The sequence below is a fragment of the Mugil cephalus genome, chromosome 10 (assembly GCF_022458985.1).
Source record: "Mugil cephalus isolate CIBA_MC_2020 chromosome 10, CIBA_Mcephalus_1.1, whole genome shotgun sequence".
In the NCBI taxonomy this organism is placed as follows: Eukaryota; Metazoa; Chordata; class Actinopteri; order Mugiliformes; family Mugilidae; genus Mugil; species Mugil cephalus.
Window position 1 is genome coordinate 16,632,442 of NC_061779.1, and position 13,855 is coordinate 16,646,296.

Sequence of the window (13,855 nt, forward strand, 5' to 3'; positions counted from 1 at the left end):
GTTTGGCGGACTGCTGGGGGTTAGGGTCATTCTATTTTTTTTTTTGTAACCATAACATTTAATCACTTGCATGCTGTCTTACAGCCATGACGATTGTTTTAAAGATTCGTTACGGCCTCTAATTTCTGCTTGTTCGTGCAGTTTTTTTATCCATTAGAAGGAGCCCACACACTGCATACGCTGGATTAGGGGAGGACGCAGGAGTGGTGTGACTTTATAGAAATGTTTATAAGTACTTAAGTGATCTGTGCTGACTAATGTAAGCTGTTAAAGCATTGTAAGGCGTACACACACACACAAGTCTGCTGTAACCGTCATATAATGGAAATACTGCAGCATAAATGCCATCTACGGTTTAGATACATCCTCCTTTAGCTAACATGTATTAAGGTGATAAGCAGTTTATGCCCCTTTTATTCAATTAACAGCTGGAGAATGTGCACACGAGGCTGCACTCAAACTATTATTCAAAATGATTCTGTACATATATTGATTACATTATGCAATCTCCTAAGCTTATTAAAAGTCTAATATGTTTTTGTTTGTTGCAAGGTAGACGTTTACCAGACAGACTGGCTGTGGTGATTATATGTTAGGATAAATGATCATTTTGCACGGTTAATGGAGTCGTGCCTCCCTTGATGTCTCGTCGTGGACCTGCAGCTATTTGAGCGACTAATTGAGTGACCCAGGCCTCAGAAAAGTATTTGTTTAAATAAGTAATCAATATGTCAGGAAGTTCCTGCAGGAAGTACCTGCTCATCAATCGATCTAACTAATGTCCTCGTAGTTCTGAGACTTTCAGGACGGTGTATTATTGCACTTAGTCCGCGCTGCTTTAATGGACACAAACAAAAGTGATGTTTTGACATGTTGCCTTTACCACTGGGAACTTAGAAACATCACCGTGTCTGTCACGAACAACTTTAATTATCTGGCAACCAGGTTTACTTTTCTTGTGGGCTCCATCAAGGAGAGTGAGACGTCTCTCTCCGTTGATCCCGTGTAGAATAATCTCTGAAATGAAACTCTGCGCGCTGGTGAGTCATGTTGTCTGGATGCCGAGTGCAGCCCTGTGGCTCTTCCTGTGGGTCCTGATGGAGCGGGATGGGCACACGAGGGAGGGGGGTGCACATCGGCGCACATCAGTGACTGAAAAATCTCTGGCCATAGATGTTGTTTTCCCATTTTAAACTAATTAATATGCAGTATTGTATGCTAACCCCGGCAGTGACCCGGGTGCAGGACCATAAACTCACTGTTGCGTAATAAAGGCTTCGACTGTATGCGCGGTTCTTAATCATTTAAATTTCCAACATGCCTTAAGCCATTATTCTTTCTATTGTGCTCATTATTCCCGTTCCAAACACCCACGTGGTCGGAGAAGCTTAGCATAAAAAAACTGTTTTACATTTATGGAAATATATCAATGAATAAGCGTCTCATCAATAAAATTCTAAGGCCTTTATGTTAAGATGTTGTTTGTTTTTTAATACAACAGCTTAAAACAAAGTCCGCGGTAATTAATCTGCAGTAAATTATTGCAGAAATAGGTGAAAAATCTCCCTCTGCAAACTTACTTTCCTTGTTATTAAGTGCCTCGACCTTTTAGTTTAATTGGTGCACAGCTGGTTTTCGGAGGTGCAGCCACTCCATTGTCCTCCATTAGTGTCGAGTATCAGACGGCAAAAAGGAATTTTAAAGATGCTTTAAACATTCATGAGTGCAGTAACACAAGAGGATTAAGCAGGCAGACGGGCTGTTGTGATGACCTGAAAAATTAACTGATCCACAAGCTACTTTTTTACTATATACAACGTACAACATCGGCATTATCATTAGACAACGCATCTTCAACGTGGTATCATTGTGTGGCGACTCCTGATCTTGTTTATGTGTGTTTTGTAGGATCATGTCACCGAGACAATTGCATGTTCCTCCCTCTGCTGGAGCGCCAGGCCTCCAGGTCCTCTGTAGCCGACAACCACGCCAGGGCCAATCCCACCATCAGCCGCTCCACGACGTGGAGCTCCTCTCTCGCCAACAGCTGCAACTCTGGGGAAACAGAGACAGACCAGCTCTCTGGTGAGTCGGCCCGCAGCTCCAGACGTTCACAACCACGTCCACCCATTCAGGCACTGATCCTTGTAGCATTTTAGCGTTTAGCTCCGCGCCTTATGTGTATGTTAATCAGTATGTTCATGATGAAATTTGATGCTTCATTATTAATGCACATGTGGACTTGCTGATTGTGCCAGTGAGAGTGTCAGTGAACCACAAGGGAATCGCATATCTTTAACCAGAGCTGAAACATTTATTGGGTGATTCATTTATTTGAAAAATGAATAAATGAAACAAGCTTATTTATCTAATTCATCTCTGTAAATTCAATATCCTTCAGACTGCTTCCTGTGGTGTTTGCCAACATAATAATCAACCTGTACACTTCAGCTTGACATTTTTGACCGTTTGTACGATTTGACATTTGAACTAGTGAAACCATAATAGACAGATAATAGGTAGAAACGGTAGAAATGTCACCTCACAGCCAGAAGCATCTGGGTTTAAACCTGACGGTTCTTTTTGTGCCGAGTTCTCTGTGTTTTCTATGGTTTCCTGATTTAAACTTTTGTGAGTGTAAACAGTCGCTCTGCGTTAGTCCTGTGACAGACTGACAACCTTTCCAGGCTTTAGCCCGTTTCTTGCCCATCAACACTCTACAGGATAAGCAGTAATAGATAGATGATGGATACATTAATCAGTCATGTAAAGAAATACGTACGTTATACTCATAATCACACTAAATATTTCCAAGGAAAAGGTTGAATCTGTCGGAGGTCTTTGTTATTCAGGAGTCTTCCAAATAATTTATTTGATTGATTGATGTTATTGGTTGTTTCTGAATAGGATTAAATAATTCTACACTTTCTTGTGACCTTTTATTTATCTGGAGCATTTGATGGCTGTTTTTAGTATTTCGGCTCATATTTTTTTTATTTTGAAACTGCCAGAGATTAATTTAGCATGTTGATATCGTGAATTGTTGTTTGTGATTTTATATTTACGTGCTCATGAGTGAAAACAGCACTTATTGTATATATCACCATTATAGCTCTTGGAGCTGCCAGCTCAGTGTCGCATCCTATCCACAGGGTGGCAGTGTTTCATTCGTTTTGCAGGGCTGCCATCTGACCTACATCTCTCAACTATCAGGCAGCAATGGAAAAGATGGGTTTCTAAATGGGACTGACCCTATAAGAGCTGATTATTTATTTAGTAATCACTTCGGTGGAAGAAATACGTTTGCGTGGTACTTCAGTGGCCTGTTATAAGTGTTGGCCCACACAGCCCTGATATCAGTCCTCAATAAACACCAGAACAGTGGGGGGAGTAGAGGCATGCTGAGCTGCAAGAAAGCAGATGGTATTTGCATCTATACGACAGATGCCAGACTATTCTTCGGAATATCCACACAGACAAAGATTGGTTTACAATTCTAGGGCCAGGGATCAAATGGTGTGACTGTGGAAATCACAAACCGTGTCCACAGCGCTTGTAGAAACAGTGTGGGCAGCACAGGGCTTTCTCTCTCGTGGGGTTCACATCCCGATTGTAGGTCTGCTGCTGTAACCCGTGTGTGCCTGACATTGAAATAAGAGCAGTGACCTTGCGGATAAACCGATAAGATCTCTGCCTGGTTAATACAACACAATTGAAGCTGTAAGGAAAAGGATGCGGGGTATTATGTTTCATAAATTCCCTGCACATTTATAAAATATGCATCCTGTTTGATCTTTCTCCCCCATGTCTCACATAAATGTCAAAACAGCAGTGAAATGTGCAGGTGATAACCCCTGAGTTAACACCGCCAATAAGGAAACATACATGTAAATCAAGAAAATGGAAAGGTAGGACAGTAAATCAGAGAAATATAATATTTCAGGACAGAAATGAATGTTTTTTCTAATACATTCTGCTTTCTATTGCTCCAAGTCCAGTTTCTTTATCGTTTTAGTTGGCTCCCGTTTGGTCAAACATAAAAAAAAAAGCTGTTCCAGTTTCAGTGTTAGGTAGTGAAAATATTTTACACACTGCTCCAGCTTCCTCTTTTTATGACTGATGGAACGTTCAATTTCAGAAAGAGGGATCCCCTGCCTCTGTGTGTCAGCTGCAGTGAGACCTGTAGGCTAGCGGTGAGCGATAGTATTGATTCTTTGAGTTTTCCTCACAGCCTCTCAGCATTACATTTCTGCCAAAGCAAGTGGCTCTTCCCAAGAAAAGTCAGATGGCCCCTGTTCACTGGGTGCCTGCAAGTGTTTAGTTTTCAATAAAGTTTAAGTTAGGTCTGACTGCTGTCAGACACTTATTGACTGTCTTTGTTTTTTTTTGTTTTTTTTTTAAGTTTGGTGTTTAAGATCCCATGATCCTTCCCTTGGGTTTAGAAAAGCAGAATATATATATATATATATATATGTGTGTGTAAATTGTACATGTAAATTATAGTAAGTATTATAATCATACTTGAAATGTAAAGAAAGTTTCAAAACTAAATTTGACATCCTCACTGCAATGAGGACAAATGTTAGGCACCAGTTTATATTGACTGCAGTAGGTTTTTATTGGCACATAGGCTATAATAGTTCTTTAGGCCTGGGGCGGTAGGGCACGGACAGCTTTCTGCACGGGGATGATTGACGAGCGAATCAATGCACGTCCTTGTCGGCCCATTTTGAGATGTGCCGCTCCTGGTAATTTCCCGCAGCTTATTTGGAGTCAAATAAATCAGGACGAAGGAGGACGTGTCCATCTCAGGACCTCCCCTACATCCCGTCACCATGACAACAGCCGTGGATGGTGGCGGTGGGAGGCTGAGGGGAGGGGAGGGGAGGAGAGGAGTGGGGGGGTGGGGGGAGCATGCGGAGCTGAGACAGGTGTTGCTGGGGTTTGCGCATCGCGCCCGTGAGCTCGTTTGGCAGGATGGGAGCTGAGGGAACACCTACACAAGCCCTCCATAGTTTCTCATGTATGCTGCAATTTTGCTTTTCGGAATACGGAATCTGATTAACGCTGGAAACCAACTGAACGTCGCCATGGTGCACCACTCGGGCTCCATCCAGTCCTTCAAGCAGCAGAAAGGTTGGTCGCGCTAGTGTGGACGTTTTTGGCTGCGATTTGTTTTTGGAGTCGAGCGTGACGCGCCGCGACTTTTCTCGTCTTGTGAAATAGTTTTGCGTGTGAAATGGTCACTACTCAGGGCTGACGGTCTGTACTTGCCGTGAGCGTGACGCAGAGTTGGAGGCTCTGCTGCCTCCTTCTCCCGGGATGAAGCCTCTTTCTGAACCCTGTGCGCTTTGGTCGTTTATCCGCTGGGTTGCACTGACAGCCGCGTCCAAGTCATTAGTGTTAGGATCTAATTAAAGCTAATCTAATCCAAGCAACGCCGTATCTAATGGTAAATACATTATTCTATAATTAAGTGGAAGCTCAAGGTGCACGACTTGACCTTCGTTGACAGAAATGCCTTTAGAGATTTGTTGGGTTGTGTTTCAACTTGCTGTGGTTTGACATTGTTGTCAATATGAATGAGCTTTCAGGGATAAAATATTATGTTGAGCTTTGAGGACTGATACTGTTCCATACAAATAGTTCACCTGCCAGGAATATTTGGCTTTGACTAATAAATCTTGTTCTGAGGCTGTTAAAAGTTCCTGTCATGCAGTCGAACAGCGAATGTGTTTCCACTCAGCAGGCTGTTGAAAAAACCAACGCGAGGCATCAGACTTCACTTCATGTGGGTGTGCGTTTGGCTTATTGGCAATTATGGCCACACAGGTTAAAGAAGCATTTCCACACACTGATGCAAATTTCGCTGCGTGTTTAACTAAACGCAAACTCCAAATAGCACCACTTCTGAACTCAGCTCCATTACACTCTGTGGCCAGTATTGATTTTAGACCATAAGTAGGGCTCCTTAGAGGAAAGTAGTGTGTCTTTAACGTGCTGTGTCGCTGGCTGTCTGAAATTAAAGAAGTGGCGATGAAAGGTCTCGTTTTTCATGCTGATACAGGCTCATAAACGGGGGTGTGCGTGGGTGCTTTGTGTTTGTCTTCACCGGCTGAGATAATGAAGGTACGAAGGTGTATCCTCTGGCTTCTGATGAGAGGATGCTGAGCTGAGCCGAGCGGCTCAGAATCTCATGACTGAGTGGAGTCCTGCTGAAGAGGGTCTTAGCTTATCTGCTTTTGCTCACTTGGAGCTTGGAGGGAAATATGAACGAGGGGTGGGTTTTTCCTCTTGAGCTGTGACTTATGCGCACAATATGGATCGTAACGTTCAGTTTTTATGATCATCTATTGCATTTTCGTTCAGTTTTATAGAGCTGTTTTTATCTCTGTATTGATGTTTCAGAAAAAAAAATCCTTGATCAGAATAAACCACTTTCTGACGTTAAGAAGAAACACAAAGCAGCAGATGATATCAGATTTATGTCGGCTCGATATTTCAGTCCCTGCTAAGTGCACCATTAAAAAGAAAGCAAAAGGGGTGAATTTGGCTCGCAAAGTCCCGCTGAAGCAAAATTCGTAAATTATACTGCTCTTCCTCAAACACATTCAACACTTTATGAGAGCTTTTAAAAGGCTCGGAGCTGAAAATGCTTGTTCGCCGTGTGAGAGGTTTGTGTATTGAGGTGAAAGCTGGAGCCAAGTCACCGTATGCTGGAGGTGATCAGTGAAACCTGAAAATGGATTTAAAATCTCCTGGAAGTCAATGTGAGGTAGCTTGCGGGGGCAATAAAAGGCTGAACTGCAGGTGAAAGGGTGTTTTTGTTGAAGAAAAGGAGCTGATTGTGAGATAAAATAATCCTTACCGCACTTACCAGTTGATCGAAACAAGTAGGTACTCCTGAGCACTTTGGACGTCAAAACAAGATGAATCGTCTGATGTTGCTTCTCAGGATTTGAGTGAATTTCCAGTGTTCTTTCGCGGACTGATCATTAACTCAGATTTATCTGCCGCACTTTGATGAAAGCTGTTCAACTGACACCTTGAACATTCAGCACAAAATACTTGCTTTAGGTATTTCAAAATTTAAATATGACCCAGATCCGCAGTGTTAGATTTGAGCTTTGTTCATGACTGTAACAAGAACATCTTGTTATTCTGCACGTCTCAGGCTGCATTCAGCAATTAGCCAACTTCTATTGTAATTCGCAGAGAATCAATATTTTATCCTGCTTATTTTTTTGTGGAATACTGTAGTTGTTAGGCCTGTCCTTTTTTGGATTTGTGTGTGTGTGTGTTTGTGTGTGCAAACCTTTGCCTGCACAGTCCGAGGCAGGCCACCTGTCCTCTTATGCAAGCAGGCAGATGGTTTTATAGATAGAGACATTAATTTCAGGACAGATTTGGACAGAGCTATTTAATCTGTTGGTGTAATGGAGACCACAGGTCCCATTCCTCCATGTGACAGTTGGTTACAGTATATGCATGTAAAATGAGGCAGCGTGAGATATTAGGCAGGAATTGGTTTTATGTGACGAAGAGTCGACTGTGACGCGTAAAAGGTGCTTCTGTATCGAAAACGAGCAGTTTTCCAAAATGACGAAAAACAAAGAGGCTCCTTTGTTCTCTGTGTGTGTGTGTGTGTGTGTGTGTGTGTGTGTGTGTGTGTGTGTGTGTGTGTGTGTGTGGTCTGGCAGTTACCAGTTTTAACACTTTCACACTCTTTAAATAGAGAGTAATTGTTTTGTTGCTAGGTTATAAGAACAGTCCAGGAAGAAGTTCTGCTGGGACCCAAGGATATTTATCCACGACAGTAAAAACCACAGCTTCTGTTGACTACCTTGTGACGGCTTTAATACTGCATACCTAAAGCAGTGAGATTTGTCTTCTCTGTCCCTCAGGAGGTGTGTTTGCATCGACACGTCAACAACAGCATAGGCTTTGCAGAAAATCCTCTGACGTCGTAGAAAACCACAAGCAATCAGTGGGTATAAGAAGACAGGGTGACGTTAAAGGACAGGGAAACATATACAGATTGAAAGAGAAGGAAGATGTTTAATCTGCTCAAATGATGAAAGCCGGAGGTCGTGCCAGGATTGTATAATAGGGTCCTGAACTTTATAAAGCCCTGGTAAAAACTGCCATCTGCTCTGAGGTGTGTTCACGGTCAGGATGTCTGGCTCAGCGGCACGTGACAGACAGACAGTAAACAACAGTGTCTGAGGAGAAAATCATTTACATAATTTTTTAATCTGTTGATCACAACCAAAGTATTCAGTGAGAAAGTAACACTGCATCAGTAACTAACTCTGTAAAATGTATACTATACAGCCACAATATTATGACCAGGAGAAGTAAATAGTATCCATCATCTTGTGACAATTTTGGACCTGGCATTGAAATGGATGTACCACCCACCTAGACCAGACCAGGCACCCCCACCCCAATAGCAATCACACTCCTTGTTGTCAGCAGCCATCCCCAGGAGGATGGAGCCTGACAGAGACACACACACACAAACAGTTTAGGAACAGCTAAAAAAACAACAGAAAAACAGCACAAGGTGTTGACCTTGGCCTCCAAAGATCCCAAACTGATCAAGTATCTCTGGGATGTGATGGAAAAAGTCTTATCCACAGAGGCTCAACCACAGGACAGAAACGTCCAGACTAACAATATCCTGTTGCCAGACACCACAGAGGACATCCTCAGAAGGCCCATGTCCATCCTCTGACAAGAGAGACCTGCACAATATAAGACACCTGGTCATAATGTTATGCCTGATCGGTAGGCTGTCAGGCATGACTAGTCAAACTTAATGGATTATAATTGAATTGATTTAATTTAATCAATTTAACTGATGATTGACCAAGCAGATACTAAGCAGATATATTTTTCATTTGACAGATAAATTATTGCTGTCACATAAACACATAAACGAAATTTATCACATAAATTCTATTGGCTGACAATAGTGGTGACTGTTCTATGTCTGACCATATTTGTGTATTATTACATTTTTGCTGCATCGCATCCATTACAGATCCCACATTAGTAGAAGAAGTTTAGAAGCTGCAGTCGTGGCATAACTGAATTATTAGTTATTACGTCTTGTCCAAAGTACTTTATCATATATGTGTCCCCATTAGTCAGAGTCAGAGTGTGTCGGATGAAGACGACCAATTTCAAGTTGATTAAATTCCCACTTTTTCAGTGTTGTGCTGGTGCAGTCCTTATCTGTGAAATCAGTCGCCATCTCTAGTTTCAAGTAGAAACCATGAGGCTCGAGATATGAGCTGAATATTTAGTAGCTTCTAAACACTGCTCTTAGTACTCCATGTGAACTTGGCTCTATGTGTGTATATGTTCTTTGATATGCTGCCAGGAGGAGGAAGAAACACGCTTTAAAAGCTTAGGGAATGTTTCTATAGGAGACGCTGCAGGCCTCGCCTCAATCCAGCCTCAGTGATGTCCTGGAAGATAAGCAGCTAACGGAGTGGACGTTTATATTTTAAAGGTGGGACGACATTTTTCAAGTCATGATTTAGGTTTTAGTGTAGATTAAGTTTGAGTTTTAATGCAACAACAATAACAACTATCCTGAAATGATCAGCTCACTTAATTTTAGTGATGACACTTTCATGTCAGTTGACTTAAATAAATGCGACTCTGTGCTGTAGCCTATTGTTTTTAAGGATGACAGAGTCCTGACAATTCACATACTGCCTGAAGCTTAAATCTGCTTAGTGGGAAAAAAAACAACATGACATTGTGACACTTGTACCAGAGGCATGGACAGCACTACACATCAAATAAAGCTCTTTTGGATATTACTGCTTTGGTAAGAGCTGTAAAGATATTTTTGTATGACTGATATTAAAGTGTCTGTACCTTCTAAACTTTAGTGACTGGACCTGATAAAGGACTGAGTGGAATCTTCTCAGTAAATTGTTTCTGTCTTGAATTTCTTGGTTAATCCTTTGTGAAGTACAAAAAGACTTCTCGCGAAGTTAGTTCATCCTTAAATACTGTGAGGACACAGAGGCCTCAGGGACTAAGCCATAATCTGGAGGACTGAGGTGAGGACTGTGTCTTCCAGTAATTTGTTCTTGGTTTCTCACATTATGTCAAAGCTGCCTCGTGTTCCCCTCATGATTCAGTGGTTCTGACTTCCACAGCTCGTCACACATTGTGAAGAACAATCATCATACACTCATATGTTTTGCACATCAACACACACACTTCTGTAAAATACAACTGATCTCGATTCAAGATTTGTGTTGAAAGCTGAATGTATTTTTTTTTTCAGAGCAGGAGGGTGTAAAAATACGCCTTCAAACCCAAATATACCTACAAGTTACAGTGAGTTGGACAGAACTGTTTTCATTCATATCTTCTAGTCACCTGCAGAGTGGCCTTGCCTTTTGTAGCCTGTACAATTAACGCATCAGCGTTTCTAGAAAAACACTGATCCTGCTGATAATCACCTTTCTGTTGTCGTTTCACAACAAGGTCCGTGTCCTCTCACTGTCGCAGCCGGTTGGGTGGTTCAAGAATTGGCAATGAGAGGAGACACTGCGCTCAGAAACCCTGCTGTCTCCATGCTTGTGTCCGCCGGAAACAATGCTGAGCATCATCGTGATGCGAGATGCTCTGCTGTGGCCTGTTTGTCCTGTCTAGCACCATTTAATTAAACTCTTCAGTGATCCCACCTGACACAGGGCACAAACAGTGAGTTTTTGTGTGAACTTGTACAGAACATTACAGATGCTCACCAGCTAACCCACACACGAGCAGCCTCAATGCACATTTGGTTTTCGCGCACGAGATGCTTATTAGCAGAGTTGTGTCTGTTCATTCCCTGAAGAGTTTTATGGTAAATCGTAAATTTGGCGATGCATGCTGTATCTGCCGCAGCGGTGGCTGCATTTGTCTGTGCCCAGACTTCTTACTTGGGAGTAGCTTTAATGTCAGGTCCTGGATTATGTTCCTGGCTGCACCTGCTAAATGATTATGCTTATTAGACAAGATGTTCTTGCTGCCGAAACACTCTCTCATATATTTTCCTCTAAAGAAGATGTCTACTGGAGTTAAACCGAGCTAATCAGGCTCCTGCAAAACTCTCAGGAGGTCACAAATCAGCGTCGTCGGTTGCTAGCAGAGAGTGCATTTCAACTATGTTATCAGGCAGTTTTATTCCACAATTAAAACACCAAACGCTATATGCTGCGCTTGTTGAATTCAGATGAAATACAACATCTGCAACAACAGTAGAACCAAATAAGTAAACGATAATGGCGACAATAAAAATGCTGATTTATCCAGGGCTGTCCCACGGAACCTGAACATAGCACCACATCTGCCTCCATGGGTTTATTTTTTACTTCTTTTACCACTTTTATTTATTTATTTATTTATTTATTTATTTATAGCAGGGTTCCTCTAAAATGATCCCTGCAAGGGCATGGGAACAATAAAGTAGTGTGTATGAAATGGTCGTGATGCGTAGTGTTTCTCAGTTAAAAGCTGTGATGCTCAGAGCGCTATGGGCTGAACACAGATGAATAATTGAAGGTATAGAAAGAGGAAACATAGAGGCATGATGAGAAACAACCCACTGACCTGAACTCACTCGCGCTATGTTCTTGCCTCTTGCAGATAACGTCTAGTCGCTTCAGGTCTTTCGCAGCGTAAGAGTGAAATGTGACTCAAAGCATCGTTCGTACTCTCACTTCCTACCTCAGAGCGCTGTTTTGCTCCTTCTTAAATATGACAGCTTGTAACTGATCTTAACATCCTTGACGTTTTTTAAATTGAATGTTTGTTCTTCCAGCTGGCTCGGAGTAGATTGCCTACCATTCGCACGCAGACACTTGGAGATGTAGTGCTGTCACACCACCGGGGAGATGTCAGACATTTCAAATTCTGACAGAAATAATCAAGAGCGGCATGACTGATAAACTGATAAACAACCTCAGTTCTTAATTTACATATTCATCAGATGCACACACGGTTATAAGCAAGTATATAGGACGCAGTTCATTGTTGGATGCGGTATACGTACTATATGTATGCAATGTCGTAACCCCACACATGCACCGATCAAATACAATCCTTTTAATCTCTTATCAGAACACCGTCATGGACAAGCTGCACAAGAGAAATCCAAATCCCAGATCACGACGCTTCCTGAAGCTCGTCCAGCTCCACATCAGATGAGCCTGAGTGGGTGTTTGTGCACACCATGTAGAACCGGCGTAATGCTGAGGCAGAGGAAATTTGGACAATTTGTTTGTTGACGGCGTGACCTCACAGCGGCGGCGTCCTTTTTCCACCGGGACTCTCAGTGACGTCCATACCACAAACACGTGCACATGCACACACACGGGATTAACGTTCTCGTCATAAACCAGTTTTAGCCAGAGCACAGCGAGATTAAACACAGGATTTCACATCAGATGAACCCTTTATATATTTATATAGACCTCCACAATACACTGTCTTCAGACGATACCGCACAATTGCTCTGACAGTGGTTACGAGTTCACAGTCTGGCTCCATGAGGAAACGAGGCCAAAGATTTTGGAACGAAGCAGCGATCGTCAGATAACTGCTATCATAGTCTGAAGTGACTCTGATGTGAACAGAGATTTTTCCTCTTTCGCCTGAAATGCTCGGAAATTTCCGTGGGGGCAATTTTACACAACACCAACCACGTCCAATTCTTCTATTTTAAACTTCAGGGATCCTCTGGGACCGCTAACCCGTGCCCCTACAGGCCCATTAGCTTCCTCTGTGCTGATGCGTCATCTCAGACATGTTGAGCTTTGTCATCTGCTGGGATTATCTGGACCGTTAAATGTGCAATTTTAATAATATGTGCAGCTACAACTCAAGTGGTGACAAAGAGATAATTTAACTAGACAGGTATATTTAATAAGAAGACATCCATAATTCAGTGTAATCCACAGAAAACTGGAAATTATGACACTTTAGGCGCCCAGGCATCTCAGCGGACGCTCACTGATTTACTCCTCAGTCATAAAGCAAAGCTTATTGTTGCTGCTTAGTTCTTACTGAATTATAAAAGCTCTGGTTTCTCAATTGTAACAGCAGATGCAGCTGGCACGGCATCTCTCTCCACAGAGTAGCTGTTTAACAAGCTGCAGCTTGATGTTGATTTAAAATATTGGATTTAATAAAATTGTGTGAAAGATGAACACTGCGTGTATGTTGGCTGTGAAATGAAAGCACTGGGAAATCAGCTGCTACCAGCCCGGACACAAATTACACCACGAACAGATGATTAAATTGTTGTAACTTGCGCTGACTAGTCAGCCCTTTATATTTAAAAGATTTTTGAAGCCTGTAACTTGGGCCGAAGTGGATTCTAGCCACAACAATAAGTTTGCTTTCGTGCGCATCCATTTATTTTCCGTCTCAGTTATTCGTTGTGGGCGCGGTGGAGCTCACAACTTTCTTTCATTTCATATCTGCGGGGCCGGTGCAGGAAGTAAACAGCATGATTTGTGGTTCCCCTGGGTCTACAAGCGAGCATCTTCAGCGGGCTCCGTTTTCACCCACCAGCACTAGGGAATCCCATTGAGATCAATGCCATTAAAATGAGTTATTGCGCAGCTTGCAGCACAGACTCTCTGGGTGCAAGGAGCGGATTATCAATTCATGTTTCAGCTGAATGTTTCGGGAAGGTCGCTGAGAGAGTTCCTCTCTGGAGGTGAACGTAAGTCACGTTCCCATTTAGTGAGGGTGCCTTCATTTCATGAATATATATATGATATATATACGTGCACACATACATATCTCAGGAGGTGCGTCACTGAAGCTGCTGCCT

General features: G+C 42.4%; 1 protein-coding gene across 4 annotated transcripts in view; it reads left to right on the forward strand.

Annotated features, from left to right (window-relative positions):
• The first annotated feature begins 1,931 nt into the window (after positions 1-1,931).
• Positions 1,932-13,855, forward strand: part of ano3 (anoctamin 3) — a 35,806-nt gene continuing 23,882 nt past the window's right edge. For 3 of the 4 annotated variants that reach the window (XM_047596010.1, XM_047596011.1, XM_047596012.1), the window contains exon 1: positions 4,923-5,136. In XM_047596010.1, coding sequence (XP_047451966.1) covers positions 5,022-5,136 — 115 coding nt within the window. In that variant the 5' untranslated portion in view covers positions 4,923-5,021. Of the gene's footprint in view, positions 2,086-4,922; positions 5,137-13,855 lie in introns of those variants that run through there. The other variant, XM_047596009.1, reaches the window with a different exon arrangement.